Source organism: Geospiza fortis, unplaced genomic scaffold, assembly GCF_000277835.1.
Source record: "Geospiza fortis unplaced genomic scaffold, GeoFor_1.0 scaffold362, whole genome shotgun sequence".
NCBI lineage: Eukaryota > Metazoa > Chordata > Aves > Passeriformes > Thraupidae > Geospiza > Geospiza fortis.
In genome coordinates, this window is record NW_005054464.1 from 348190 (window position 1) to 373534 (window position 25345).

The 25345-nt window shown below is 40.8% G+C and overlaps 1 protein-coding gene across 2 annotated transcripts in view; it reads left to right on the forward strand.

Moving 5' to 3' along the window:
* Nucleotides 1-24815, forward strand: part of VWC2 (von Willebrand factor C domain containing 2) — a 53687-nt gene extending 28872 nt beyond the window's left edge. For both annotated transcript variants that reach the window (XM_005427966.2, XM_031062784.1), the window contains exon 4: nucleotides 24331-24815. In XM_005427966.2, the coding sequence (XP_005428023.1) occupies nucleotides 24331-24482 (152 nt within the window). In that variant the 3' untranslated portion in view covers nucleotides 24483-24815. The remainder of the gene's footprint in view (nucleotides 1-24330) is intronic.
* Nucleotides 24816-25345: the final 530 nt, after the last annotated feature.

The following is a 25345-nucleotide window of genomic DNA, read 5'->3' on the forward strand; positions in this document are numbered from 1 at the left end:
GTAAGTAATTATTTCTTTACTTGCTGTTTTCTTGCAATGGCATTATTATGTTCAAACCCCACATGGAGGTTGTAGTTGAGGTGCTTCCAACAGCAGTAAATAGTCTGAGTCTTTCAGAGGTGAGGATCCACAAACTGGTGTTTTCCTATTCAGCATGCTATCACACTTGCACAATTCTTTGTTTTCCTTAATTTTATTATTAGAGTTTTTAAATATTTCCTTAAAAGTGGAGGAGATAATTAAAATGGATATAATATAAATTAGTGGATGATGAACACAGACTCTTCTAATTATCTTTTGGGAATGACAGTGATTCTGGACAGGTAACACCTCTGTAATAATTGCCCATAATTACATGCCTAATAGTAAAAATACTCTGAAGTAGTTTATCCCTGGTTTTGAGCTTTGTGGAGAATCCAGCTGTATGCATTGTGGGGATCAGACTCCACTGCTGCCCTTGGCTTCCTGGCACAACAGCCCAAGTTCTGAGCCTTGGTCAGACCTTTAAGTTATTCTCTTGAACCAGCTCCTCAAAGCAGTTGCAGTTTCTCCTTTAGGCAACGATTCAAGAGAAGTGGCTAAAGACTTTAAGAGTTCATCTGAATTTTCCTCCTGTTTCTTGTGTGCAGTTGTTTGTTGCTCCAGCACAGCACTGTCAAAACAGAGGCACCTCTCAGGATGTGGATGAGACAGGAGTGTGCTAGCTGTGTGGAGAAAGAAATCTGTGCTTGTGCACTCATTTATTTTATTTGGTAAGGGAGGCTGAGCTCTGTTTTCATGTTTTTTGGATAGCATAGTCTTGGTTTTTAAAAACAAACAATGATTCACAATTAAGCCTATAGTTTCAAATTTCATCTTGCAGAACAAAGACTTTGTCAGTCTTTTTGTGCTTTCCTTTGCTCTGAGTTTTCATGCCAGATGAACCAAAACTGTTTGCTCCCAGGATCAAGTGTTCATTTTGCACTGTGGGCAGGTGAGCCCTGGCAGAGCTGAGCTCTCTTCAGTAACAGCTTTAAATGAATGATGCTGAGCCAGTGGCCTCAACACACTTCCCATAGAGTCTGGTGTTCCCCTTCTGGAGTGGTTAGCAGGCAGCTAGAGTGTGTTTATCCCTGCAACCTGTATGCTGCTTTAGTGCTAGAAAAAAAATTCCATTGTTTCTAAAGCAGCATGGTACAGGAAATCCAGATCTTACAAAAGAAGAAAATATTGTCACTGACAGGCTTGTGTTTACAGCTATATTTGAATATTTTAACCAAATACATGCAGGTTTTTTCCTCTGATTTATAATACTAAGTAGAATACTGTCTTTTACACTTTATACAATGCATACAGATGGTGTAGTATATAATAATTGTATCTACAATACATTCTACAATAATTTACTATTTAATACACACAGTATATTAGTTATGTGTGTGTGTGTAGACACAGGTGTATGTGTGCACAGACATATTCTTTATTTTGAAAACCCTACTCCTGCAGGGGTAGTGGGTTTAGGTGTAATTACAGCATCTCATTGACCAGGAGAGAGTGTAAGTTGTGTATAAAATCATCTGCTTACAATAAGTTAATGGCAGGACCACAGCTTAGTCCCATTACTAAATGTCCCTTGGTACATATTCTGTAATTGCTTTAATTGGTCCCTCTCCTAGCTCCCCTGAGCAGAAAATGGCGCTGAAAGGCTGCCATAATACATGGAAAATATAATTCAGTCCATGTTACTAATAGAGCAGGTGTCTCCCCCAATCTGTTTTAGTCATTGAGCTCCACTGAGAAATTTCAGCTTGTTACAGCCTAGTGTGATAAATTTTGGGATTTTCTTTGAATTGCATCTGTTTGTAGATTCTGCTTTGGCCCTGTGACTACCTCTCAGTGGTAGCCTAGGAGTAATAAATACATTCTTATTGATGGCTTACATCTATATGTATGTATATATATAGAGAGAGCATATATATATGCTTGCTAGAGACAAGCTTGCTTAAATTAATTGTAAGGAAAAGGAAAAAGTTTAATATAATTATCTGTTGATAACATTGAAATACCACAGGGAAACTAAATGATTTCTGTGACTGATTTGGTAAGAAAGGATGGAAATTAATGTCAAAAACCCTGAGCTCCATCCATATACTTTGTTGGTCCAGTCAGGAGGTTTTTGCCTTGCAGGAGCTGTCTCCAGCTGCAACTTTGTTCTCCTATCTGCTGGTCCAGTAGATAGTGAATCAGGTTTCCTTTTGGCAGGGGAGTTTGCAGCAGTGTTAATTGGTAACAGTCATTGTGCTCTTAGGGATGTGGAGGTGGCTGGGTGAAACCATGAATTGCTGGTTCCTTCAAGAGAACGGTGGAAGTGCTGTTCATGAATAGGAACTTCTCACAAATACAGAAAGGAGAATATCCTCCAATAAATATTTGTCCAGTTGTGTAGGTTTCCCAGTTTTCTTTACCTGCAAGTGCACTAATTGATTACCACACCAAAAAGGCATTTTGATCTGTTAGTGCTGTGAGGATTTTGAGCCTTTGTATTAACAACATGATTAATTTATGGTTAATTTGTGTTGCATGTTCCAAATTACTGCTGTTCTGGACATGTTAGATTACCAAAAGCCCAGGCACTGTGTGTGCTAATATGGGGACTGAAGTGGGTCTGCTAGGTGTAGGATGAAGCACAAACAAAGTAATTTGGGGTATAGAGGGGGTTTTGAGAAGGACTTTTTGTCTTTGGTTAGCTGGAAGAACTCATCAAAGACGTGGAGAAACTTCTTTTGCAACTCCTTTGTGTTAGATAAGTTGAGCTAACTTTCCTTGACCAACAGGTTCATGAGCCTTCAGATGTTGATGAGATGATCGTTTTTGACCTCTATTACTGTAAACTGCAGCTGTTTGCTTCTGTTGTGGTTTAACCCCAGCTGGTTTTAAGTACCATGCAGCTGCTCACCGACTTCCCTCCCTCCCTGCCCCCAGTGAGATCGGGAGGAGAATCAGAAAAAAGGTAAAACCTATAGGTTGAGATTAAAAGAGTTTGATAACTGAAATAAAGTAAAATAATAATAAATAATAATAGTAATGAAAATCAATATCTCAGATCTTTTCAGATATTAAATATAGGGCCAACATACATCTGTGCTCTGGGATTGTTCAGTACAACATGTCCCACAGTAGTCTTCTACAAGTTCTTTGACAGCCAAAAATCTGTGGTATGTGTATCTGTGTAAATTCCCAAAGTGATATCAGCATTCTTATTCAGTAATATCTCACCTTAATTAAAAGAATTATCAGAAGCTGAAATTGCACTTTGAATACAGATCTGTGCAATTTATTTAAGAATATTCCATGAACTCATGTCATGTGACGAGCTGAAACTTGGGTCTTCTATAGTGTGACTATGTAGTGTCCCCCATGTTTGGAAGACTTTGTTGAGAATGTAGCCGTGCCATAATGTGTGACACACTTCTGGCAGCTTTTTTTCTTTTTTACTTTATGGCATAAAATCTTTCTTTTTTAGCCAAGTCCCTAGCTATCAGTAGAAGAGCATGAGGCTGAAGGACACTGGCTCTCAGTGCATGTTTTTTTCCATTGCAAGGAACTTCATATTGTCTGTTGTTGTTGTGAGAGCATGATCAGCACAGAGCAGCAATTTGAGGAGTTACAAGCTGGCACATTGTGAGACCAAAGAGTGCCAGCTGGGCCTGAGGAGCAGAGTGATCCCTGGTTGTGTTTTCCTGAAAGTGCTTGGACAAGTTCCATGTTGTGAGCAAGATGGACAAAACTCATACATCCAAGAGCAGTCCTTGAGGCACTTTTTAAGTGTGGTCTCCAGCTGTGTTTAATTACACCTCTAGCTGGGTAAAATTTCCCACAAGTTTTAAAAGTCCCTGGCCCATACCTGAATTTATACAGCTTAAGGTATTTGACACTGTTTCAGACTTCCTACTATTTGTCTTCTAATCCTTAAAATAACTTTTCTCTTTTAATCCTTCACACAAACATATTTTCAAAGGCCTTTTTTTTTTGTTTATAGTCAGCTGCTAAAATGATTTGGCATCTGTGGCTTTTTGCATCAGCTATCGAGGGAGCAGGAGCTAAGAGACAAATGCTGGTCCAGCACATCCAGTGATGAGTTCTGAATGATGACTGCTTTTCCACTAAACTTTTGTCTGTCTTTGTAGAATTAATGTAATTTCTGCGGGCAGTGTAAAGCTCTGATGGGGGGAGGGGAATAATTTGTGGGGAAGTTTCTTAAAAAATCAAATGGTACATGTTTGGGGGGTCTGCAGAAAATTATTCTAATAATAAAACCAGGGCCCTGGACGTTTACTATTTTGAAACATATGTACTAGTGAGACAAAAATCTCAGATGAGAATGGTCAGCTGTAGATGCTAGAAGAATTATCTGAAAATCCTGTCTGTAGGTGCTGGGGACAGAGCTGAGGTCAGTCAGCCTGCAAGCTGTGCTTGTTTCAGTGGGTGTTCCATATTGTCCAAATGCTTCCCCAACACTAGGATGGTTTGGAAGGCTTGGTGCTTATCCTGCACTGTTCTTCTGGGCTGTGCAGAAGGATGATAGGGTGCAGAAGCTGGTCTGTTCTGTAGTCTCTGTGTCATCAACCCCCCCTTTGCCCTGGAGGAGCTCTCTGAGGCCCCTGCATGTTTCCCTGCTTTAGTTCAGATTCCTCTAGCTGTTTGCCTGCCATGAGTCCCACTCTGGCTCCTCCCTTTCAGGAATGCTGATCACTAGGAAGGACTGGAGGATATTCTTGGCACACACGGGTCTCTGAAGAGCTTGCAAGCTGGATCTGGGGCAGACTCATGTTTGAGTCAGTTTCAGATGTTCCAGAAATGCTTTTAATCACAGACTTGGCCACCATGTGTCTTACCCTGATCCGTTTCAAAGGCTCATCCAGTTGTTCTCCCCAAGAGAACAATTGTTTCTCCCCAAGAAAACTTTTTTTTTCTAATACAAAAAAGTCTCTCTGCATGAGACATTTCCCACTGTGCCAGGCTGTGTGTTTGTCCTGCACTCTCTGTACCAGTTAGGCATCACTGCACCTAGTAGGTTTATCTCCCTCAGGCTCCACACAGCTTTGCTTCATTTCCATTTGCAAAGGTGTTGGCTGTATGCTGAAACATTAGTCTTGTCTTCAAAAGAAAATGCTTAAATTCTCACCCCTCATTGATGATCATTTATGTAAATTCTTTGCAGCAAAGTAGCACTGGTCTGCATTGTCAGCAAGGCCCTGTCAATAGAGGTCATTCAAGCTCACACTTGCAAGCTCATGGAGCTAAACTGGTGTATAACAGCCATGGATCTGGCTCATTTCTCACATGCTGTGAACACCACTAAACGTATTAATAAAAACCTTTGCTTTGCCACGGAGTTTCCTCATGACCTTGAAAAAAAGAATTTAAAACTTTCTTATGTTTAAAATTATGAGAATGAAAATCTTTCTTGGGTCATCTGTCTTTTTCTTGCTTGAATGTGAATTATAGTAGAACAAGTTTTATTATACAGTAGTGCATTGTATCATGATTAAGGTCTCTGCTGGAGCATTAAATATTACTATTCTACATAATTTTCATTTAAGCAATTGTTCTTGCTCTTCAGTTGCCTTCCATGCTGCTCCTCTGTTTATGTGTGTGTGCATAGGTGCTTCCTTTCATATTGCACAGACAGGTAATACTAAATTTCATAGAAATTTCAGTGTGTGTGTCTGTGTATGTGCCATCTGAACATAGAATCAACAAGAGAAGTTATGTGTATCATCTAAGACTAATCTATTTATTGAACAGATGTTGGGAGGGAGGAGAGCAGTCTTTCTGCAAAGCACCACTTTTAATTGTGACTCCAATATATTCTTACTTTACAAAGCCTTGGTAGAATTTTATTGACTTGATGTATTGTTTGCAAATGAAAGTTTCAAATGCATATGGAAATTACCGTAACAAGACCAGTGTGTGTTCCTATTTGAAATTGATCAGGTTTTGAATTATCTTAACCATATGAAACATTTTAGTGAAGTACAGAAATTTTCATGGCATGAGTTCGGGAAGCATTTTTTCTGTTCTGCCCTTCTTCCCAAGCTATTTGTAAGAAATGCCTTCCCTCCATTTGTCCTGGGTCTTATTTGGCTGAATGTGTAGATTAGTTCTAATTCTGGCATCTCCTTTGGTCCTTGGAAAGATCAGCACTGCCCATACTGCACCAGGGGTCTGCAGGAGGACAGGCTGCTTTAGCCACATGGTCCTGGGGCTCTGACTGATCATATATTTTGATTTTTTATGTGCATTAAATCTATATCAAAACAACCTTGAGATATCTCTATTAGAAGATGACAGGTGTCTGTTCGTCCCCTCCTGGAAAGTTCACAGGCTGCTATTAATGCTCTGAAAGGTGCTTTGCAGTCTGCTTGGCCTGTGATTTCTGCAAGTACCATTATTCTAAAAGCATGAATTAGGGAACATCCAAATAAGTATATCTATAATATACTAAAAGCATAGGTTATAAGTGCTCAAGTGCCCATAATTATTCACTGTGTCTCACAGTTTCATTCTTTTTGGGAAAGGAGATTTGAGTCCTCCTCAATTCACTGAACTACTTTGGAGTTAATAATAGTAATAGTTTATATGAGTGTGTGCATGAAGACAGGTGCATGAAGACAGCAGTTTCCAGCAGTGTGACATCAGAGTTTTGGGTTGGAGTTGCATGTGCAATGTTTTTTTTTCTTAAAACCTGTAGGGAATCTATAGGGTTTGGATGGTTTAGAAAAGTCTATCAAAATGCAGAGGAAAGAAATGAGCAAAAATGTGGATGGTCAGCAGCATTCCATGCCTAAATTAGCAGCTCAATCTATGTAATGACTATGGGGCAAAAAGTCATACAGCAAGGGACCCCCCACAACTGTGAAGTGACACAGCATATTGCATTGAGAAAAGGAAACAATTTAAAATTTGTTAAGGTGTTCAGTGTGCTACATGTTCGGTACATCTTTAAAAGAAAATGTTACTGATTGAAAAGAAATTATATGAAGAAGCTCTGTATTACCCAAGCACTATCAATTTAAGTCAATGACTAGCCTGTATTAGAAACGTGGAAATTTTCAAGAACCTGAACCTGTCATTAAAAAAAACCAAAAAAAAACCAACAAGAGGCAATTTTTTTTCTGGATTTCTGCTGGGATCTTAATAAGGCTTTTTGATTTCTGCTGGGAAAATAAAAAAAGCCCCTCTGAGAGATGCAAACTTACAGCAGCTGTTCAAAAGCACCAAAGTGGTTGCAGTATTTTTGATCAGCCTTGAATATACCTCAGGACAACCAAGTTAGTGACATCTTGGTTAGTGACAACCAAGATGTCAGGACCAGCTTTTTTATCCATGCTCTGCAGGAGTTCAGGAGATACATGGGTGAATTCATGCAACATGCACTACTGTAATGAAAGCTGTAATATTCATGAGAAGAAAGCAAATCCCTCACCAGGGTGTGGAATTCCTGAAGTGAATGTGCAGCTGGGAATACTAGGGGTGCTTGTCTGAGAGAATGTGATGCTGGACACCTTTCTGGTCAGGTCTGCTGTCAGGGCTTGAACAGGCAGCATGAAGTGGTGCTGCTGCACAGCAGATTATGGGGTCCTGCAGCTGTCTCAGAAATCCAGAGGAGTTAAGGGCAAGAAAGGAAGCAAGGTAAATCTGACTGGAGCAGAAGGAGATAGACTAGAGGTGAAGACAGAAACATAAATGGAATGAGAACTTGGAGATCTTTGCTTACCGTAGTTTGATTTTATCAACTTTAAACTTTATTAAAAGGTAAGAAAATTGCTTACAGATTGTACTTGTGTGTATATGGCAGGTGAGGAACTTAGGTAGTAGGAAAAGCAGTGTGCTGAGGGTGATGCTGGGGGCTGCAGCACATAAAGACTTGGCCATGGGTACATTTGAGAAAACTTGTTTAGATGTGATGTTCTCATGCCATGATAGCTGGAGGAAGAGAAAGTGCTTTTAAGTTTCATTTATATTGCATGACCTCTTTTGGAATCTTTTTAGTGCCTTGGGCCTGGTTTCCTTAACATGCAGATTTGCGCATTTCTGCATGGGAACCTTGCAGTTTCTTTCATTTCCTTACTTTCTTACTTTTCCACTATTTTTTTTTTTATCCTTCCCTATTACTCTCTACTGCAGCATGGTCAAGTGCTCTCGTCTCCTATGTCTTATGCTTAAATGCCCTGTATAGTCTTCCTACAATCCTTTCACACAAGTCACATACAGAAACTGAACACAGGGCAGGACTGTACCTTAAGGGGGAAAAATAAATGTGGTGAGGGTGAAGCTTTTCTTGAAATCTTTCTCTAAACACTAAGCAAATGAATAAGAAGCAAAGCCAAAGGTGTTCTGTCTGTGATGGGAGTCAAAGGTGGTCAGATATGACCATGCAGGCTGGCCCTCTCCTTTAGACATTTTTTTCTCATTTTTTAACAGCCTGGAAGTGGAATGTGTCTTTTAACCAGAAACCTGTGTTAGAAATGATCTTTTAAAAGCAATGTCATCTGCAGGAAGAACCCACAACAGATTAGTTATTGGGGAAAAATAAGTGATTGAGTGCAGCTTTTAGGAGTTCCACTTTGAACAGAAGTGAAAACTAACGAGGGGAAGTATCAAAAAGCAAAGTTTTTCTTCCTGCCTTCCATTATAACTGCCACTTTATCCTATTTTAAGAGTTTTCCCCTTTCTGGCTTGTCAGCATCTGTATTCAGTCATTACTTGACAACATGATTATTTTATTTTTATTATTAAGAATGAATATGCCATAATTAGCTGAAATATCAGTCTCATAACAACAGGTATAGAGGTGTTTCATTTGATAAGACATTGTGCCCAGAGGATAAAAATTACTTAATGTGCCAAGAAGGCTTAAAATCTGAAATATAAATTTATCAATCCAATTATTTAACCATGATAAGGGTATTTTGACTTAGTTTCAGTATTCTTTTACAGTTCTGGTGTTTGCAGCACTAGCCAAAGATGAAGATGTATTTAACCATGGTTTTTATTGCTGGCATTTTGAAGAGATGTTTGAAGGAGATCTGTTTTTGTGATTCCCTCATGGAATCTCATGTTTACAACTGTATTATTTTACCTTGCTGCTAGATGTTTTTACCTGGAGCAGTGCTCCTAATACAGTAGAAACCAGATGACAATCATGCTTGAGCAAAGAGACTCCTCGATGTCTTCTATTCCTTGTTGTAATGTGCCTGAAATTAACATATTCTGTATGAAAGTTTCCATTCACAAGTGTTTTAGTCTATTTTGGAGCATTTACATGGTCTTATTCACAGTATTGTAGTCAAGATTTCCCTTAAAAACTGTTGTGGAGTTTTGGTTTTGGTTTTTGGTTTGGATTTTTTTGCTGATTTAACTCCTGTTCTGACCAATTTTCCCTCCTCTCCTGAAAACCCATCCACAGCTTTTGTTCCACAAAGATTCCTTACAGAATTCATTTTTTGTGCATGCTAATACATGGATTTCAATTGCACGTGCATAAATTACGTATAGACTTGGAATAAAGAATCAGAAAATAAATTACTAATCCAGTAATGGTTGTAGACTTTACAAGTAGATATCATGCTATTAATGGTTATGGTATCAAGTGCAAAGGGAGTAATTGCAAATTAAACCCTGGAGCAAGACAGGAATGAGTGTTGCCTTGCAAAAGGGAGCAAATTAGAAGATCTGCTGCTTTCTTGCACTTGGGCTGATATCCCCCCTTTGCTAGGACATCAGTTCTTCTGCAGGAAACATCTCCTTTCCACACCTCTGAATCTCACATTTTACAGCATTCCCATCTACTCTGTAATTAAGAGCTTCTCATTTTAATTTAGTTTTGTTTTCTAGTTATTATTCTGAAAATAATAACTTCTATTCAACACAAACTTCTCAAGTCTTCTTTACACTTATGATGTGTATGCCCTTATGATGTGAGCAGTGGTCATTTTTATCACCCGAGAGTAGAATATCCCCAAGACAGACTGAGTAGCTATCACTGTAATCATACACCAAGTGTTTAATTGTTGGTTCTAGGACATTCTGGAGTAATAACTTCATTAGAAAAGTAAAATTTAATTTTTAGTTTTACCACTTTTGTATTATTTTATTGCTCTTTTTCTAGTGCACTAATCTGAGTTTCAAAAAAATCAGTTCAAAATATCTTGGGAATCATTTACAGTTTTTCATAACGCTTTGGTTTTGCCTAGGAAAAAAACAAACATAGCTTTCAGATAAACATAAAAGCACCAGCTGTTTTCCTCCAGAACTTTTATTTCCATAATAATTGCCTTTGGAGGTAATTTCACAAGAAGCAGCATATAATATGTGGAAATATTTAAGAATAGGTTTACAGTAATTCTATTACTGTATATACAAAGACTGGTTTTCATGCCTCAGTAACTGCTCCAGAGGTCGTATGTGTTAGGGAAAAAAAAGGAAAAGAAACTTCTAGGAAGCAGCCCAGCTTCCCAGCGCCAACTTGGCCATCTTGGGGGCCATTTCTGGAATCCAATTTTATTTTTTTCAGAGTTTTCTGGGCTATTAATTTAATGACAGTCCTGATCCGACTTCTTACATTTCCCTGAGCATCTTTGCAGGAGCTTGATGGCTACTTCTGTGAACAGGAGCCCCAGTAATAATTGATAGTGCTTGCCTCCTCTTGGGCTTTGCGTCTTGACTTAGTGGCTGGGCATTTAAATAGTTCAGCCCCTCACTGGGAATATCTTGTTTCTCCTTAGATGAGCAGACATCTTTGCAGTCTCCATTATATGAATTTTGGCTTCTTAGATTGTGAGTCTGGATGGGCTAAAACCAGAGGGCTGTACATGAGCTCTGGTGTTTTTTGAAGGTGTCTGTATCCTGCTGTGTGACTGGGATAAAATGTTAAATTTTCCCAGCCAAAATAGCCCACCCTGTGATGTTAGTGTTGGTGCCTCGATCCGTTGATACCCCTTAGCAAGTCCGTGGGAATGTTGAAGGGAACCTTGAGCTTCTCATCCTCACTCTGTGTTTCTTTCACTGGCCTCTGGCCCAGCTGGCATATGTCCAGGAAGCCAGAGATCTGTTTGCTCTAGGGGTTTTGCTCTCTGCTGCCTCTGCCCAATTTCTCACACCTGTGTAATGGAAAGAAAGAGCCTGCACCAACAACATCATGGGAGAAGAGCACTGCACTATCACATGGTGCTCTTGGCTTTGCAGCACATCTGAAAATAAATGCTGTTTAAGACTCTAAAAGTGAAGAAGTTGGGCGATGTTATGTGGAAGATTTTTTTTTGAGTAGTGTGTGTCCTTTTGTGTGTGCCCCTGTGAGTAACAGGAAATTTCTGTGCTGCTGCACTTCTCTTGGATGAAAGGATTTGTATAACTCTGAGAGGCAATCCTTACATTTAACAAAAATGGTTCTCATGTCTTTCCTGATTCAGGTCTCTCACTTTAAACCATATGTCTTTCCATCTCAGCAAAAAGGTGATTCCTTAAAATAATTTTGCCAGTCACCCTGCCTGCTTTCTTCCTTTTTGCTTCCTGCTGGAAATCACACTGATTTGGTTTCTTCCAACACCAATGGCTTCCTAATCTCTTGCATTTGCAATGAATCACCCTTCCCTCTTCTGGTTTCCCACTTGTCCTACTCCAAAGCATCCCTGTTAGCTAGTTTTTGATTCATGAGTTGTGTGAGAGTGATGCAAATGAAAGTAAGAGGAAATTAACTTCAGGTACTGATGGATTTTCATGTTGCAACTTAAGATATTTAGATTTGCATGATACCTGGTTGTATTTCTTAAAAGCTGGCTTTAGACATAGTCCTAAGTGGAGTGTGTGAATTCTCCTCAGGAATGGTGTCTCAGATTTTCAGCTCTGACTTGTTGACAGTTTCTGATCACCAGAATAGCTAATATTTGATGCACCCCTTCCTATCCTGAGTATTTCTTTCATCCAAATTGTGTTGTTTTAGCCTCTCACTCAGTATTCTGTGCAAGACCTCAATGAGGTAAGGGAGTGATCCAAGGAGCTCATGTGAGAAATGGGGCTGAAATGTGAGGAGGATGTCTGTGTGCTGGTGCAGGGCTTGACCTGCAGCCCAGACTAGAGAGCAGCTGTGGCAGCACCTGTCTGCAGGAGGTACAAGGACTCGTCCCCAGAGGTGCCTCTTCCTTTCCCTCTGTATATGGAGTCTGTGGGTGGCTTGGACCAGATCCCTTGTTTTTAGGTGGCAAAGCTGGGTGCCTATGCCCAGAACTGTGTCTGGCCAGAGGCAGTATGCTGGAACAGGGATTGATGCCAAACTTTCCCCAGACTGCATCCTGGCCAGCCATGGGAGCAGGGCTGCTCAGAGAACCCTGCCTGGGGTACCAGGGGCAGGAACAGCCTGCTTTCAGAGAGACATTTTCCTGTGATTTTAAATTCAGACTTTCCAAAGCAAGCTGTGTCAGGGCTGTGTTTCATAACTACCAGGGCAAAATCGTTAAAGGGGATAAAAAGCTGGAATTATTGATTGAGTAGCATGGAGGGCAAAGCATAACCTCTCTTTTGCTCCTTAAAATACTGTGATTTTTCTCAGTTGTGGAGTAACCTAGGTGCATCTTAAAGCTAGCTGATAAGGAATTTTTTCCTTAGGAAAACTTAACAACTCAGTTTTTTACAGGTATATTCACATAGTAATAGTATGTGATTAAAATAATTAGCTATTGCAACTGTATATTTTGTAAATTTTCACACCTACAGAATTAATATGTTAAGATTGTGACTGAACAGGTTCTTCATTTTCCTCTTCTGGTTCCCATGCATTACACCTTGTTTTTCACAAGGACAGCTTTTTATTTCAGTCAGTGAAGCTAACAATGCACAGCAAAGGACTTTGTTAGAATTCATTGTATTTTAAAATGATGCATGGCATGCTGACAGTTGTAGTTCATTCTTTGGCACACATCCCTGACACTTCTATTCCTGTAAGGGGTACTATTTTCTGGTTTTAGGAGGAAGATTATTGGAAACATTCTAAATGAGAAAGGTAGAAGAGGGAAAGAAGATGGTCAGTCTTCAATATATATTGAAGAATATCCTTTGTGGAACTGTTTGATTTTTTTAATGTTTTAAATAACGATTGTGCTGGTACTGGTCTTGGCTAGGTACTTACCTTTTGTAACTCAAAAGAAATGGATGAAATAAGCACAAAATCACAGATACAATCAAGAAAACGCCACAGGGCCAAAGTCCTCAAGTACAAAGCTGAGCAGTTCAGATGTGACAGACCACTTATTTCTGTTACTGCAGAAACTTTATTGCCTTTAAGAGCCTTAACCTCTGTTTCCTTTTTCTGCAGCTGTCAGCTGTGCTCACAGCTTGTCTGTATGAGAGGGTTACACAGGTGTCTGAGATCCCAAACTGCAGCTCCTTCAGTGATAACACTTTTTTCTCATTGGTGTGTATTACTTCAGCAGCAGATTACCTAGAGAAAAGCATGTTAGGGACATCTGTACACCTACAACCAGAACAAATCAACTCTTGTGAAGAGTGGCTAGAAATCTGTCCGTGTATGCAAGCCCTTAAGTTCATAACTAAAACAAAAAATAAAAACCCAAAGGATCAGTAATAATGGCACAAAACACAAAATAACAACAAAAAGTCAAACCAAGTCTTTATAAAATACCTAAACTTGCAAGCAGACGGTGTAATTGGGAGACTTGTCACTGTCTGCTGTCACAGTCTATCAGGACTTGAATGATAATACATTTAGGATTTTGATATAAATCATTCTCAGTGAGAAAGATAACCTCTGGTTTAACTGTATTCAGTGTGTTTATTCTAAAATGTGGTGAAAAAATGGCTGATGCTTGACTGATGGTGGTTTGTTGATTCAATTGAATAATTCCTGGTAGTAGTGGGTAGCCACTGGCCATATCCTCACATATTGTATTCTCAATACCCAGTGATTTATAGTGACTGGAAAAATACACTGATTTGGATTCTGCTTCATTGCTAAAGCAGAATTATACTATATTTTGGTACCACTTTAACTTTTGATTTAGTTGAAATCTTTAGGGATTTTCCCAAAGTAATTCTCTGAATCTTATCCTTCATTAGTATCCTGCATTTAGCCTGTGTTTCAGGACATATAAAATCCTGACTGTATGTGCATTTTTGCCTAAGTTACTGACCACTTCTCAGTGACCTAACTAGCCTAACTGATAGACACTACAGCCCCCACAGTGCTGCAGTATTTTGGCTAATTAAAATGTGCTTTTTGTTACAGTGTTTGCAGCAAATCTCTGAGGTCTATATCATATGCTTTTGGAAGAGCAGAATCTTTTTAAACTTGCATAACAGTTTTTAGGACAACCTGTTGAGGATCTTTCAACAAAGGCATTTCCCATGGCTTGCTTAATGTGAAGAATAAGCTGATGTTTCCCAGTGCAAAGAAGATGTCTTAGTGCTGAGCAGATCTTTCACCAGGCCCTCAGTTATCCTGCCAAGCCCAGCAGGGTCACTGGGATGCATAAACAGCTTAAGAAAGGGAAGGATTAGCCCCGTTAACCTCAACAGAAGGGTTTTTAAACTCCCATGCTACAAGTGCTGGGGCAGGCAGGCATTTTACTCCACTGCAGCCCACAGACTGCCCCATCACTGATGCCAGTCCTTGCAGTGCCTGCAAATGCTTCTGCAGTTTCTGTAACAGAGGGAAAAATTCAGTTTGTTTTCTTAGACATGAGTGCCCTCTCTGGGCTTCAGAAGCAATTTCTAAGTAGCCAGTGCTACTCCCACATACTCCCTGGGCTCCATTCCATTGCCAGCATCTCTGCAGAGTGCTGCACCACAGCTCATGTCCCAGACCGAGCCACCCTTCTCTCTTCCAGGCTGGCTTTAGCCCAGGCTGGCTCACAGGCCAGTGGGGATGGTGCAGGGGGAAGCAGAGAGGGAGCTAAAGGGGTGCAGGCAGGCAGCTTTCTGCAGCTGTACCTGGGCCCAGCAGGCAGGGACAATGGTAAACAGGGGAAGGAGTGCCAGCCCTCAAGAGCTCCTGTTTTCTCCCACAGCATTCTCCTGGAGAAATGAGCTGCTCGTGGCTCGGACTTGTTCACTGTTCACTTGGTAAAAAAACAGCTGGACAACCAGACCCAGCAAGTGGTGGTAAATGGAGCTACATCCAGCTGGCAGCTGGTCACACTGGTGTTCCCAGGGCTCAGCACTGGGGCCACACCTTGAATCCTGTGTCCAGTTCTGTATCACTCACTACAGGACATGGATGTGCTGGAGCATCAGGGAGGGGCAGTGGAGCTGATGGAGGGAGTGCATGTCCCATGAAGATCAGCTGAGGGAGCTGGGGTTGTTCAGCCTGGGAAAAAGGAGGCTTAGGGGAGACCTTATTGCTCTCTAAAACTACCTGGAAGGAGGTTGCAGCCAGGTGCAGGTCACATCTCCCAAGTAGCAAGTGGCAGGAAGTGGGCTCAAGTTGTGTCAGGGGAGATTTAGACTGGATATTAAAAATATTCTTTCTTGAAGGGGTGGTCAGGCTGCCCAGGGAACAGTGGAGTCACCATGCCTGAAAGCACTCATTAACCATGTGGATGTGCCACTTGGGGACATGGTTTAGTGGTAGACCTGGCAGTGTTGGTTAACTTATGGACCAAATGAACTTAGAGATCTTTTCCAACATACATGTTTCTGTGGTTCTTTTGTTATCTCAGGTATCTGACATGATTTTTCTCCATAAATTCAAGCCTGATGTTTTTAATTTCCTAATCATCTGGGTTGTGACAGACCTGCAAGAAAGCTGAGCCTAAAATCGATATGCAGCTTGCTGGCTTCTAAGTGCTTATGTAATTTTCTGTGAGATACCCACAATGTTCAGCTCATATCTAATTGGTGCTGTTCCTGGGTGGAATACAATATCCTTTTACAAGTAATTAAATCATTTTAAGCAGCCTATTTGAGTATTTCTGTATTTTCTCTGATAAAGGAAGTTGTTTGATGCAGTATATTTTTATGGCAATCAAACCTCATGTTTAATTTGGCCCTTTTATACTTCAAGAGTTTCTATTTGGCTCATGTGGTATTGGATTGTGTGGTGTTTGACGCTCCTTTGTTTCTTTGTATCCAGTACACAAAAAAATTGAAATGCTGGTCACTGGATACACCTGAAAATGTAAGGTGACAGCAGCAGTGGCAGGTTGCACTGTTCCCTTCCTAAAGCCATTTCTATCTGTGCAAAACGGTGCAGCCCTTTTTGGCAGTAGTACTACTGCCATTGTCATTCCAGGGATGTTAACATCACCAACAAGTTCAAGGTGATGGAGAATCCGAGCTGGGAAGAAGCAGTGGTGAAAAGGATCAGTCCAGTGGCTGTGGTGGCATTGTTTCATGTTCTGTGGGTCTTTTTGGACACTACTGCAATTTCTGGAACTGGAGCCAGAATAAAATGTTCATCAATAGTGCTGTCACATGTGATAAATGACAAAACATCAGAACATGGTCATAAACAGGGCTTGTGAGTCTCATCAGCATAACATTAAAAACCAACTCTTAAGTAGATTACAGCTGCTTTATCTTCTGGATTAAAGCCCATGCACCCACACAGGCACATGTAGGCTACAGCAAGTGCCAGAGCTTTGGTACCTTTTGTCACAGCAGTGCCACTGATGACCTGATCACCCTGTTTAGTAACAGAAGAGCTTCCTTGGGCTCTCTTCTATCTGTCCAATCACTGCAGACACTTCTGTACACATCCTTCTAAATTAGTTGGCAAAATGTTATTTTAAATGTTTCTTCCAATCTGTCATTTCCCTGTGCATCTAACAAAATATGGCCCTAACTGAAGGAAGGATTTTATTATTGTTAAAATCACCAAAGCTCTGTCTACCATGAAAAAAATTATCCTTTCATGGAGGGTTGCATATTGCACCCACTGCTTTTTTGTTACTTCCCATAGCAGGTAGGAAATATCACAAAATGGATATACTTTTATTCTGCTTTTTCTTGTCATACATATGTATACACACATTTACAAGAAGCTTGTTAGGATATCTGCCATGGTTCTCTGGCTGCCAGTATCTTAAAGCATTGATAAACTATGGAAATAGTACATGATTTTTCAGGGTCTCAAATTGCTTTTAAAATTTGGTTTACCTGAATCCTTCTTCTGTTGAAAACTCTCTTTGGGGTTGGTTCAGTTGTGTCCAGAGATACTGAGGCAAGTATCATAAAAATATTTCAATGGATTAAGAGAAGTCAGAACCATGACAGTATCGGGGTGATGAACTTATTTTTGTGAGAGAATGAGAGTCTGCTGTAATCCTGCTCACAGACTCCTTTTGCCAGCTGCTTTTTGTGCTTTATCTTCTGAGCTGACATTTCACAGGAGACAGATGTATTATATATATACACACACATCCACGTGAGAGGGAAACAAAATCAAGTCAGGGAAATACAAACCCCTTAGAAGAGATTAGAGATTGGAAGGACTCAAAGCAGGTACTGATACCATCTTTGGGGAAAGTGATTAGGTTTGAGAGGGATGAGGGAGATAGTGCCCCTGTCTCAGAGATCTTTCTGTGGCACAGCAGCCTTATTTTAATGTCTCACCATGCCACATTAGCACGTTTCAAAACCCATCTCAAACAGCTAAGCAGGTGAGAAGGGACTTTGTGTTCCTGTGCACTGGGAGGCAGGCATAGCCAGCATCTCCCTGTGGTTTGGTCCTCAGTTGTCCTAGCTCCTCAGTGTAACTTCCAAAACATCCTGGGCTTTGTATTGTGGCATCACAGGTCATCTGCAGCAGTAGACAGCTTGAAATGCAGGCAGGTGGTTGTCTACAATTTCCAGCTCAGTGTTTCATTACTCTCCCTGGTATCTGCAATGGAGAAAGTCTCAAAACATCAGAAAGAAGAAAGACCTGAGAGATGGGAGGGAGGCTTTGCTTTCTCCAGCATGTTCCTGAAACTACTGAGCAACAAAAACACTTCTGCTGTACATGGAAGACTGTCAAGTAGCATTTCTGGACAGCCAAACTTTTACATAACACAGGCAGCGGCAGATTTTGCTGGAGTACAATGACACTTACAGAAGCTTGTTTCTGTAAGATTTCTATCTGATGTAAAATTCATAACTTTAATGAAAATGTCAGCTCAACTTTTTCATCAGTGGTCACAACAGAAAGGCAAATGTCAGGAAATGGGAGGAAAATAGGAAACAAAACAGGGAGTATCACTGTGGTACAGTACAGATCCGTGGTGTTTGTACAATTTGTGTATAGTACACAGGTCTGATCCTCACAGCCCCAAAAAGGGGTAGCAGAACTGGGGGAGGTCTGGGGAGGTCAGCAGGGACAGTGATGGTGCAGAGCTGGCCTCTTCAACCCTTAGGTGAGGTAATGGGATGGAAAGGAAGCATGATACAGGTCATGACAGCATGACGGAAGTGGGGATGGTTGTTACCACCTCTTCCACTATGAGGATTTTGAAATACCAAGTGGAGGTAGTGGGTGGACAACAAAAGAAAATGGTTCTACCCTGTGCACAATAGCTGTGGACCTCCTTGCAACCAAATTCTGTTTATCAGAATTTGGTTCAGTGGGATGTTGGAGAGGTTAATCATAAAGTAACCTTTTAACTCCATCCATTAACTCCACTAATTCAGCAAGGAGGAGCCATTGACCAAATATCCAATGAAGGCAGTGCAGGAAGCTGGACGTGTGCTTGTTCTGTCCCTGTACATTTCCCCATGCATCTCCTTCTGCCTCCTGCTGGTGCAGGTGGACCTCTGATCTCACCCAGCACTGCTTGTTTTGTATACTGTCACGGTTCCCAACACTTCCAGAGCAAAGTGTAGGACCTCTCTTTCCACGTTGTAACCGTCGGAACTGTCTCCATGAAAAATGAAAAAAAAAAAGAGTAAATAAAACCAAGGGGGTAGACTAAATACTGAGGTTATGTAATTTACAAAGTGCTCTAATACCACATGAATGATGCCTGTGATGAATGCCAGAGAACTGTCAGGTTAGATGAGACTGATATCAGGTGCCTCGGAAGTGGCCTGTTTGCTGCAAGGAGCTATTAGAGAGGCAGCTGTGAGGAAGTTTAGTACAAACCAGAGCCCAAAGCAGTCTTACATCAAAGTGTTGTATTACAGACAGGTTGTCACTGTAGTTTTAATTGGCAGAAATCTGCTGTGACTTATTCTCCAGGCAAGCACATTAACTTGCAGTTGAACAGATTTCTTTGTCCATGATTGGGTTTAACACATGATGAAAACAGTTTATTAAATTGTGATTTACCAAATTGCTGTATCTGATATTTTGTAACTGATTGGAACATGTGCCCATACAACAGCAAGGATAGGAGGAAGAGGAAACAGGAACAGCTCTGTGACATACAGCTGTGGTTTTGTGGAAGGAGGGGAGGAGTAGTTTCAGAGAGGCACTTCTGAGGTTGTCAAGGTTACAGGTTTTTCTGTAGGTGAGTGGCTTGGGCATTCTCTGCTGAGAACTGGCATCAGCTGATTCCATCTGAGATAAAAAAAATTTGCATTTTAATTAGATTGTTGCCTTTGTCAACACTGAAGCATAGCATATAAGCAGTTGGAAACTTTCCACAGGACCAGTGAAATTTTTTTAAAAAATACAATAGCAGCATTTACCCCAATAATATTTTGAAACTTTATTAGTTTTTAAGTGTTTCCAAGATGAGGATCTCTTTATAATCACTCAATGAATTAACCACCCAGATCTGCCTTCTTAGTTCTTTAGATCCCAGTAAAAATGTGTGACAGTGTTCACAGGGGTTTTTGGATGAGGGAAGAGACGAGGATCTGACTCCATGTTTCAGAAGGCTTGATTTATTATTTTATGATATATATTACATTAAAACTATACTAAAAGAATAGAAGAAAAGGTTTCATCAGAAGGCTAGCTAAGCTAAGAATAGAAAGGAATGATAACAAAGTCTCGGACTCTCTGTCTGAGCCAGCTGGGCTGTGATTGGCCGTTAATTATAAACATCCAAGATGGACCAATCACAGATCTACCTGTTGCATTCCACAGCAGCAGATAACCATTGTTTACATGTTGTTCCTGAGGCCTCTCAGCTTCTCAGCAGGAAAAATCCTAAAGAAAGGATTTTTCATAAAAAGATGTCTGCGACAAAAATGTTGCTTTTGGAAGCTAGGATTCACTGTTCCAGATGCAGGGAAGCCAAGAGCTGCGTGCCAGTCTGGCGCTCAGTGTGAGAACTGAGGATTTGCACTGAACTTGCTGCTTTGAGACGTGGCTGCAATGGCAGCAACTGTGCCTTAGCCCTGGGAAAGAAATCTGTGCTGATACCAGCATGGCATGGCTCGAGAGGAGTCTGACAGCACCACTTGTACACTTTAGGAAAACAAACAGTGTCGTGGTAGATTTCAAGCTGTGCTCAGAATTGATACAATATGTCATAATGAATTTTCTGCCAGATTTAAGAGTGATACAGCAAGATCTTCATCTGCTGTGAAGAAGTGCAGCACCACTGAGTGCCTTAGTGCTGTATAAGTGTACACAGTTAGAGATGGGGCCAGGAGGTTTATACTGCAGAGCAAACAAGCCAGCACTGCGCTGAGCAAGTACCAGGTGCTGAAGTTGGGCAGAGTAGTGGTGTGGCCAAAAAGGAGCTCAGAAAGCAGGCAACCTCCTTTGTAAACCAAGGACAACAAATTCACTGCTCCTGCAGCAGCAGCATCTAGTGAGAAAGCTCACCACTGCTGTGGGGTTAGAACAGCCCAAATTTACTTGGAAATGCTTTTCATGTGCTAAGTCAGGTAATTTTGCAAACTTAAAAAAATTTCTCAAAAATGAGAAAAAAAACCCTTTTGAAAATCTTGCTAAATGAATATTAACTGCTCAGTGTTAAGTAAAGCAGTACTTTCAGCATGTGCCGTGCCATTGGGGCAGCTCGTCCTCCCTGAATGTGGAGGATCTCCCTCTTCAAAGGGAGACTGAGGATAAGGTGCTCTTACACTTTTAAAACCAACTTTTGTGTGCCTGCCGTGCCTCCAGGCCTTCCCACTGTCTGTTCAAAAATTTTCAATTCCTCAGTTTCCCTACTGTCTTTTCAGCCAGGCAAAGAATCCTTAGTGGCTTCATCATGGTTGTCCCTTTACCTGGACTTGATGATCCTTGTGGGTCTCTTCCACCTTAGAATATTCTGTGATTGTGTGACAGGCAGGGGCAGGGAAGAGCTGCTGGAGGCACAGGAGTAGCCTGAGCAGCCCTTCACAAAGGGTCCCACCAGTGCTGTCCCGTGTGTACCCCATCACTGCAGGCTGGTCTCATCAGTCCAGCCATATAAGTCTGTGTTCCGTGTCTGCTCCTCAGAGGAAGAGGAAAGGGACAAGCATTCCCTTCTTGGTGGGAAGGGAGCCACAGGACACCAAGAGCCAGGAAAAGCTCATACAGCTTCAAAATTGAATGAGGGTAGGGGTGAAGCTCAGAGTTATTTTCCCTAGAAGTCTGAGACTTTGGAGAAATTATAAGAGTTGTGGAAATAATTTCCCTTGTTTGGACACTGTATTGCACTGACATTTATGTGCATGATGTTGCAGTAATCCAGTCAGTTCAGCCTGTTCATTCATGACCTTTTCTGTAACATTACCCACAATGTTGTGTGTGATATTGTGGAGTAAAAGGTGAGGACAAGGATGCCAGCGGACTGTTGTCAGCTTAAGAACGATACAAGATTTGCACTTACAGTAATGATGGGTGCAAATGCAGAACCAGAAAATGGGCAATTTTCTAAGGAAAACTTCCATGGTACTAAAACAATATTTGTTGCTGCCATTTATTTTTTTCAGGTCCTTTTTCATGTCAGTGATTACTGTTCTTCTGTAGATTTACCAAAGCAATGACTTACCCCCATATAAAATAGTTTAACAGTTGAGGTCTAACTTGTTGAATCTTTACATTAAATAACTTCCGGGTGTAAAAAGGACTCATCACACATGACATTAAAATGTTGCTAATTGTGACTGGAGGCATTTATATTCTGAATCCAAGTGAATTATATTAGCTGTGTTGCACCATTTTTACTTCATTCCCCAGCTGGTTTTATAACCAAGTATAACCTATAACATTTGCTTTTCTAGAATAAAATAAATCCTGTACAGGGGATTGACATCACTGTTTTTCTTATGGTGCCTTTTAAGTAGTGTTTAGATTTCAAGTGGTCTTGTAGCTTTCATACAAATTCTCCATGGAAAGTAGATTCTGTTTTTAATATTTTAACTCTTTATATCATATAGCTTTGTAAATCATGGGACTGTTACAGTCCAGCATGAAAAACATTTAAGTAGCTTTATGTAATGTGCAGGTGAACTCATTTTAGGATGAAACTTTATTAATTGCAAGAAGAATACTGTATTTTAGAGAAACAGAATTGTACAGACCAGCATTCAAATATGTTCCATCAAGGGCAGCACGATTAACTCTGCTTTACCTTGGTTGAAACCCAGGGCACTTCCCAGTGTGCAGTGGGGACCCAGGAGCATTGCTTCCACCCCAAAAGTCCTCCTTCCAGTGTTTCCAGCTCAGTAATACTTTGCATGTACAGATGGGGGGGACTGAAAACACAGAAGTGTCACAGTAACATTAGGATAGTAAAGGAGGTGATTTTAGATGAGATATGCTGTATTTTGCTGCACTTTGTGCATCCAAATGGGCAGGAAATCACCCAAAACTGTGGAGGAAGCCACATGTTGGAGATAGTTGTCAAGAGTCAGTTCCAAAACTGGGATAGGCTGCCCAGGGAAGTGATGGAATCACTATCCATGGAAGTGTTCAAAAGTTATGTGCTTGTGGCACCTGGGCATGTGGTTCAGTGTGGAACACAGTGGTGCTGTGTTAACAGTTGGACTCAGTTACCTTAGAGGTCTTTTCCAGTCCTAATGATTCTACAGTCTGTGATTCTGTGAAAACAAATATGGGCTTAAATATTAAGAGCATTAAGAAGGAGTACAGCATAGGGAAGCAAATTTCTGCAGCTCTTGCAGGTCTCATCTAGATTTAACTCTTACATGGGGAGAGACTTTATGGCCAGTTTGGCATCTAGTTCTCAGGCTGTTGTGGGCACACAAAGACATAACCCGTTTCAATGAGGTAACTGTTAAAACTGATTTGTGGACTATTTGGTTAGTGCTTTAAAATGCACAGCCCAGGAGGTGGGCTACATTTCTGTAGAAGAAGATAAAGCCATGCTCTTTGGTGCAGGTCTTGGAGTAAACCCTCAGCCATGGAAGACTGAGCCCATCTGGGATATATTTATTTGGCTGACAAACAGGCTGGCAGTCAACAAGTGTTTTGTGCATTCATAGCCTTTAAGAATTTCAGCAGTATCAGATCAGTGTATCCTGGCCCCTCTGACAAATCCTGCCCTGATGACAGTGGTGCCAAAGTGCTGTGAGGTGGCAAGGCTGTGCCTGAGCTGCTGCTGTGTGTGCTCATTAAATGGAAAGGCCACGTTCCACTGGGGGCATGACAGTGGATAGATGCATGATTGGAGGGTTTAATGCTGCTCTGCAAGTGCATGTGGATTTTCAAGGCAGAAATAGACTTCTTTTTTGACAGAAGTATAGATAATCCAGCTCTCACAGCCTTCTGCTTTTTGAAAGAACCAGATTGGTCTTCTGAATGTTGTGCTGGTGGGTTTTTCTCCTGCCTCATCCTTGGAAATGAAGTTATTTCAGTGTACTATGAAAAGAGTGTTTGGAGACTTACTGACTTACATAAAATGGAATATTTCATTTTGTACATGAAAAGTATCCTCATTCAGAAGAGGCTGAAGCTATTCCACTCTGCTGGAAATAAACTATTTTCTCATGAAAGAGAAGATAAACTAACATGATACTATGATTACTACAGAAAGTAAAATGCTTGCTTCCAGTGGGAAAAAAGTTATAAAATGTATAAGCAGCTCTCTAATAGCTTACAGTAGCACTGTTGAATTTTCAACAGCTGGCATTTCCTCTAGCTTCAGTCTGTGTTCATCTGCACCATCAGGGTGTGCCCAGGTCTCTGTCACAGCTGCATGTTGCACAGAAAGGTTTTATTGCATCTTCCTGCACAGGGAGCAGGGACAGTCCGTACCAGAAACATTCAGCCACTTGGGCGGGCAGGCTCCTTGTGTTCTTTGCTGCTTTTATGCCCTGTGCACGGTGCCCATGCTTGTGTAATGAGTCCAGCGTTACTCACTTTGCTGTAGGCTTTCTGTGCCCAGGACCAGGACCGTGCCAGGCTGGATTGCAGTGTGTGTTGGTGTCACATAATGAACTCTGTCCTTCTTTCAGGCCCGAACTGCTTTGCAGAAACCCTGGTGATTCCAGCAGGCCGGGAGGTGAAAACTGACGAATGCACTATATGTCACTGTACTTACGAAGAAGGCACGTGGAGGATTGAACGGCAAGCCATGTGCACTAGACATGAATGCAAGCAAATATAGGAAATCTACAAATCTACAGACTTTTCGTGGTTTTTATAAAATATCCCACAGCAGTGAGCACCTGAGATGACCCAGGGAAATCCGAATGAGAAGATTCTGGCGAGGAGCAAGGAATAAAATACTGATATTTTGTTTTTCAAAGTAACAATACTGCAAGGCAAAGAAGTGCATATATTTAAAACATTTGGACATAAGAATACCTGTCTTAAATGTGTTATTTTCACAGTGAGTACACTTAAATACACTATAAAATATTCTATGTATTTCTATAATACCATTATAGAGCTTAAAAATAAATGTTTTATATAGACAATACAGATTGAAGTACTGTAACATTGCCTCTCCTCTTGTATACATGCGCCATGGCTAAAACTATATATTTCTGTTCCAGTTTCACTATATGAAGATTTTCATGTGTGTTTTTTGTTTTGGGTTTGGGGTTCTTTTGCTGTTGCTTATTTTGAGTTTATTGGGGCAGGCAAGACATAGCACATGAGAAAACTTTGACATTCTCCATTTTGGAAAAAAGAGGAGAAGAATAGGCTTTCAGAGAACATGTGTTCATTTATGAACATAAATGGGCTGTAATGTAGAGGTGAGTCAGCTCCATATTTTAGTTTTACTTGTGCTCCTGTCTTCTGATCCACTGCCAAGATGACTTGGAGCAGCGGGTAATGTGAAACTGGTCTGTCATAGCTGCTGCTAAAAATTTATTCAGATTAATTCAGTTCTTAATATTCATTTCAGACATAAAATTTATCAGCAGGACAGATATGGCTGTGACATAATATGGCATCACCAAGCTGGTGGAAGTGATGGTAAGTAACCACAGAGCATCATTGATGTGATGCATAATGGATATG